Genomic DNA, 6,353 nt, shown 5'->3' with positions numbered 1-6,353 from the left:
AACAAAATTTGTTTCAGGGAACGGCAATGAAGTTACAAATCATAAAAATAATCGGCGAAAACAATGCATCGTCCATCATCTTGCAACACAAGCCATTTGCAAACAGCGTTACAACCTCAGCATGAAGAGCTGCATCTAATCAGATCAACTTATTCATTGTGTGCTTTGTCCTCACATGACAGTTTGATGTTCTCATCGAAGTCAATCTCCATTCTTGATGGGTTTGACCACCTTAGGAACCTAACAGATGTCAATGGAAAGAAAGGAAACACAAATCATCCTGTGTGATTGTTACAACTTGTACATCTCTATGATGCTACCTGAGTAAAACTGCTCAAAGTAGTCTTAATCCATACATTTGTAGCATTAGATTACAAATCATGATGCTTGTATGACCTACCTAATAACGATACAGATACATGGAACTACTTGCATGCACAGAATATGCTTATTCGACAAAAGCCACTAGTAGGTAAAGAACAGGTGAAAGTTGTTCAATATGTCGGAACAGATGGATCAGCTTTGATGGCATAGGCATGAATTCCTCCAGATATGTTGAAAACTCTTTTGAATCCCTGCAAGATGCGAAAACACAGGAGAGAATATTACAGCAACATCAGTATGCAATATATATTGTGTGCATAATGCATGTATTGATGTGAATGAAAAAAGATAAGCACTTCAAGTTGTACCTTATCATGTTGTGTAAACATAAAAAAGACAAGCAACTCATCATCAAAAGAAGTATCCACAATTGGAAAGCAATAGCTTGTGATGAAGTGATATACCTGTGTCTGTAACCATTTTGCTATCTGTAGAGACCGCACACCATGGTGACACTGCAGTTCAGGATAACAAGCTCGAGTGAGATCAAACAGTAACATAATAAACAAACAACATCAACAACAAGATGTAATGCCCCAGTTATTTAGGGAACTTCAAAATATGGTACTAAATTTCAGGAATTCTTTTATTACCAAAACATAAGTGTCCTTTTCAGGATCAAACTCATCAGTTATCAGTGATCCCCATGTTCCAAACTGATGAAGTGGAAGAACCTTAAAGCCAGGCAGAGAAGCTTGAGCTCTGTCATACAGAATTAACAGATGATAAAAACGTCTGAGGTTGTCAATGAGCTTATAAAGGCAAAGCACCCAAAAGTATATTAGATTACCAATGTATATAAATTATAAATCCTAAGAAGCAACTATTAAGACCAAGAACAACAAAAAGCAAGCCAGATATAAGAAACAATCTGATGCACTACATCATCAAAGGCCTACAAGAAGCTGCATCTCAGGTCCGTCGTATTGCAACTTTTTTTTAAAAAGCAACTACTACAAAGACATTGAAAAGCATATAAATGAACAGCTCAAAGTAAGCTTTGACCAACGTTTGCTCCCTTTGGCAATTCATGATCAAAGGACAACTTGAGAAGAACTATGAACAAAACCATATTAGAAAATTACAGCACTCACATTTTCACCATATACTATGAAATATTGGATTCGATGCTTGAACCAGTAGAAGTTTATAATAAAAGGTCACCTTCCAGTGATTAATGCAGATCCTTGCATGATTGTTCAATTCCAATCCACCTAATATCAAAGAGCTTCTTCTGCAAAGCTCTGGTGTATACATCTTCAAACAAAACTAATTAAAACCAACTTTCAATTTCTTCACATGCTTTACATGTTACTAAGATTCAAGCAAGAGGTTAGCTACGATGTGTATTAACATGACATAGTCCAAGTTAGCTTGCTATAAGGATATTCACCGATGGTTGAACATGTTTTTGCAGGCCTATCCCTTTCAGGCTTCATTCTTCAAGATTTTTAAAATGCTTGTATGTGTATTAACATGACATAGTCCAAGTTAGCATGCTATGGATATTCACTGATGGTTGAACATGTTTTTGCAAGCCTATGCCTTTCAGGCTTCATTCTTCAAGATCAAAATGCTTGAATGAGCTTTGACATGAGCCGACTGATCCCTTTGATTCATCAAATGTCAGATAAGTTCACGGTATTAATCATACAGACACATGCCAAAATGTTGTATTCAGATACTCATGAGTCCTGGGTTGACCAGAGGGATCCTGGTAAAAGAAGTCATTCAGCAACTTTTTCACTTGGACCATTGAATAAGTAGTTTTTTATCACTGACGTGTCTGTAAAAGAGAAGTTCTGAATATCTACCCTAAACAATTTGGCAGAAGATATGAAAAAAAGAGCATCTGTCAAGTGATCTGGATCTCTATTAAGTCCAAGAGACCATTCTGAGTAACAGTACGTTAAAAATGAAAATCCATCTGTCAGGCATGTCTTAACCTCTGTTTACCAGAAAGCAAAAGTTCAGTTGATGTTCCAGAAACTTAAAAGACAGAGCTCAGGCTGCTAAGAAATAAATAAAAGAACCATACTTACACTTCCTCAGGTTCTCTTACATCTATCAACTGAGCTTCCTCAACAAAACTTGGATCTTGCATTTTCAGATGAAGTTCTTCAGGCTCAACATCTTGAAGAACTGATTCTTCCCTGCGGTTGCAGGATTTTCCAGAATAATCATTCTGACAGCTATGTGAACATGAACAAGTACCCAAAAAGACCACACAAGACGTCTACAGTTTGTACCTCTCAGAAAGCACTTGCAGGAGGTGCCATCCATATTTAGTCTTACAGCGTGTGATTTTTTTTAAAGGAGCACTAAATGCAGCTTCCTCAAATTCTGGAACCTGATTGGATTTCTCAAATATAATTAAATATTACAAGATACTTGGTTTCATGTGATAATATCTTAATAAAATTTTGGTGGTGAGGAGAAAAGTAACATCTGCCAAAGAAATTGTTAAAAAAATTTATAAATTCACGATATTAGAAACAAAATTACCTCATGCAACTAAAATGATCAACAACTCAATGTTCTATGCATCTTTAGATACAGAAAGTTAAAAAGTCATTTCTGCTAGATTTTGATCATTTCAGCACTGGTACATAAGCCACAATTATTTGTAAGATGGGAAAAATCTGGTTGGGGGCACTGAATAAATTTGACAAAAATCTGGTTGGGGGCACTGAATAAATTTGACACCTACCACAAGAATAATATGAGAGGACAAATCATTCCATTAGAGAAACGAAACAATGTATCAGGACCAGTTTTTCATATTATAATGAGTTATCTTGAGGAAGCATTCCATAGATATTGGAGAGCAGTCTCAGCTAAAAAAAAATGTAAACAAGAAACTAAAAATAATTTGGAACACTTTTTAGTTGAATTACCAAGGAGCCTGTTCCATGAATTTCAAAAGTCCCACTAACAGTTACAAATTGAACCCAAAATTCAGCAAAAGTTCCTTTCGTTCATCACATGGCTCTTAGTAATAAATGGTAGATCCTTTTAAGCATCAAAAGTGGTGGACTCTGGTAGAACAAGTAGTTTATTAATAATTGTTAATTCTAAAGTATTTTTCCGGTGATACTGAGACATCAGATTTCTTGTCAAACACAAGTGGAGTTTTTCTGTGGGAAATCTTTTAGATGAAATAAGCCTCAACTCCATTATATAAGCACGAGCAGGTCTACAGAGCTTTTCTCTAAATGCTAACTTCTCAATTATTTTTCTGAAATCTGAACCTTTCAGCAACAATAGGAAGAGTCAAGACAATATCCTTTCTGTTAATACCAAGCCATTAATTAGGTACTCTTTCTAATAATTTTTTAATTATAACTGTAAGAAGCTTTAATCTTTTGGTGCATAAATGAATCAACTTCTTGAATTTTACAAAGGTGACAATTTTTACTTGTTAGAAGTGCAACAATAAATTAAAAACTCCATACTCGTGAATCCAACAGAAGAATGATAGGCCACATGCACATCAGTATGGTTGGTTTCTCTATATAAGGCATCTGACTAACTAGCCATATTCATTATCATTTGAGCTAATTAATGCCATCCTAACTTTGCAGAAAGTAACATATGAAATTACCGTTTGCCCTCTTCGAATCCACCCAAGCATTCCACCATTTTCCTTTGATGGACATAAAGAGTATTCCACAGCTAAATCACTTAAATCCACTCCTGAAGATGAATCAATGTATAACCATACCTTTATCAAGATACAATTCAGCCTACAATTGAAAATAAAAAAAACTAGAAATTTGCTTAGAGAAATTGTAAAATGAGAGAATTGGTGGAAAACAAAATGCTTGAGGGTCAAAACAGGTTATAACCAAAATGTTATTATGGGCTATGAAATGAATGCATTATCATGTTGACTTTCATGGAGAACCCAGACATGAAAATGACTGAAACTTTAGGAATTTCAAAACAAAAATTTTCTTTTTCTTGATGTATCTTCACACAGGTTAAATTTTGTGAAAATTTAGAGTTGTCCGCATTGAAGAGTAATAAAAGGAATTAGTTATGTTAAATGGATCCACTACCACATATCTGGTCTATGGCTAGAGAAAATATTTCAGCGTTATAACTTTGAGTAATGTTGTTGCAGATTTAGAGGAAGAACTGATTATGAACAGGCAATTGTGACAGCTACATGCAAACGATCCAAATATTTTCAGTATCAAGAACATCAAAAGTGAAGCATCAAATCAGATGATGAAATAGTTATGTTATAGTAGATATTATGTGTTCCTCTAGAGTTAGCTCAAAGGAAGAAATTCCTATCTGGCAGTTTTGGGTTTTTGTTAAGCAATATGCACATGGACACTTATACACTTCAGGGCACTTGGAGCATGCCTTGACACTTCATTTCAGCCAACCATAATCCCGTCACTGTTGACTATGAGACATCAGATACTTCCACACACAAATTTTGCCTTTAATGTGAAGTTTGCAGACAGTAAATGTAACTATTAAGTTTTCCTCAATGCACATGTAATATGAATATAGCTAGATATAAGTGGAATCTCATGTCTCAATTTTGAAGGTTTCCATCTCAGATTCACAACACTTGGACAGTTGAGACCAGAGACCAACATCACGTCTTTGAGTCACTGCTAGCTATAGCCGAGAGGATATTTCAAACATCGGAAACATTTGAGTGCAATCATACTATCAACAATGCATGTCTCTAAGAGTAAAGACCACTGAGCTCTTGAAAATGAAATGGCCCTCCCTCTTCTTGTCCCCCACCATTTGTAACTCAGTTAAATTAGCATTTTAGTTTGCTCTTTTTTGTCTATCAGCCATAACTTCCCATCTAATACAGGTCCGTATTTTTCGTTGAGTTGTTTACTTTTGAATAATCAGTATTACCTAATTGTTCATCTCACTTATCACCTATGCAATCATAAATAAAAATAGCTTGCAGGGAGTATTGTTCAAGGCTACAACATTTCACCTCAACCAAACAAATATCATACGCAAAAAAGAAAAAGGACTTCTGTTTCCTGTAACCTTGAATTTCCTCCCTAATCTAACCATAAGAACATCGTTCAGAAAACAGCCACTTGCAGCACTTATCATTACCCCACCAAGCATGAAATTTCACAGCAACTGCATCGTAAAATATAAGTTTATAAATAATTACAACGCAAAAAATAAACAAAATTCAAAATGGAAGCTGACCTCCTGAAATACGCTGCTGGAGCTCCAGCAGAAGCGTAAGGTTGTCTTCACCGACAAGAAGATGCTGTACCAGAAGCTCCTTATTCTCCCTTCCACTGCTTCCAGCACAGTAACAAACTGCAAACAAACATTACAAAATCAACCAGTAAAAGTTAGGTAAGCCATGGTGACACTCCCAAATAACTAGTGACTAGTACAAAACCCAAAAGCACAGAGCTTTATTGCATTGAATTTCGACAGACCAATCCAAAAACCTAGCTTTCGAATCAAACCTTTGGTCCGCAACCTTGGGGTGCCCACCACGGGCGGCACGGCCCACGTCAAGAAGGAAGAAGAAGTCGGAGGAGAGACAGGCGAGTGGCGCAATCTTGGGGAGAAAGACAATCGGGGCTGAGAAGAGGAGGATCTGAAGGGGGAAGGAGGTCTCGAAGCAGAGACGATGAGGGAGGAGATGGCTGGGAGTCTGATCCGCTGCAGGAAAAAGGACGAGGAAGCGGAGGGAAGTCGGGACATTGCGATATCATCTATCTGCTTCTGCCGCCAGATCTCTATAGATTTCTGGTAGCAACCTCGGTGGAAACGACGTCAGGGGAACCGCATTTATTGGATGTAGGTAGGCAACATATTGGGCCTTTAATGGGCCTAATTTATGACCCAAATATAACCCCTCGATGATTGAAAAGATTATCGTTATTATTTTTTTCTTGCAAACTAAAAAATATATTTTCTTGAGATATTGGTATCAAATCAAAATCAAAATATTT

At 36.5% G+C, this 6,353-nt stretch overlaps 1 protein-coding gene across 1 annotated transcript; it reads right to left on the bottom strand.

Annotated features, from left to right (window-relative positions):
- Positions 1-254: 254 nt before the first annotated feature.
- LOC103995375 (rhodanese-like/PpiC domain-containing protein 12, chloroplastic) lies at positions 255-6,187 on the bottom strand. Its single transcript, XM_009415945.3, has 8 exons — positions 5,862-6,187; positions 5,590-5,706; positions 3,989-4,080; positions 2,634-2,734; positions 2,427-2,537; positions 978-1,086; positions 789-839; positions 255-575 (listed from the first exon to the last, which is right to left on the bottom strand). Exons 1-8 carry the CDS (start codon positions 6,100-6,102, stop codon positions 495-497), a joined length of 903 nt encoding a protein of 300 aa, XP_009414220.2. The 5' UTR covers positions 6,103-6,187; the 3' UTR covers positions 255-494.
- Between the last annotated feature and the right edge of the window lie 166 nt (positions 6,188-6,353).

This window comes from Musa acuminata, chromosome BXJ2-8 (genome assembly GCF_036884655.1).
Source record: "Musa acuminata AAA Group cultivar baxijiao chromosome BXJ2-8, Cavendish_Baxijiao_AAA, whole genome shotgun sequence".
In the NCBI taxonomy this organism is placed as follows: Eukaryota; Viridiplantae; Streptophyta; class Magnoliopsida; order Zingiberales; family Musaceae; genus Musa; species Musa acuminata.
This window is presented reverse-complemented; position numbering and strand designations above follow the sequence as displayed.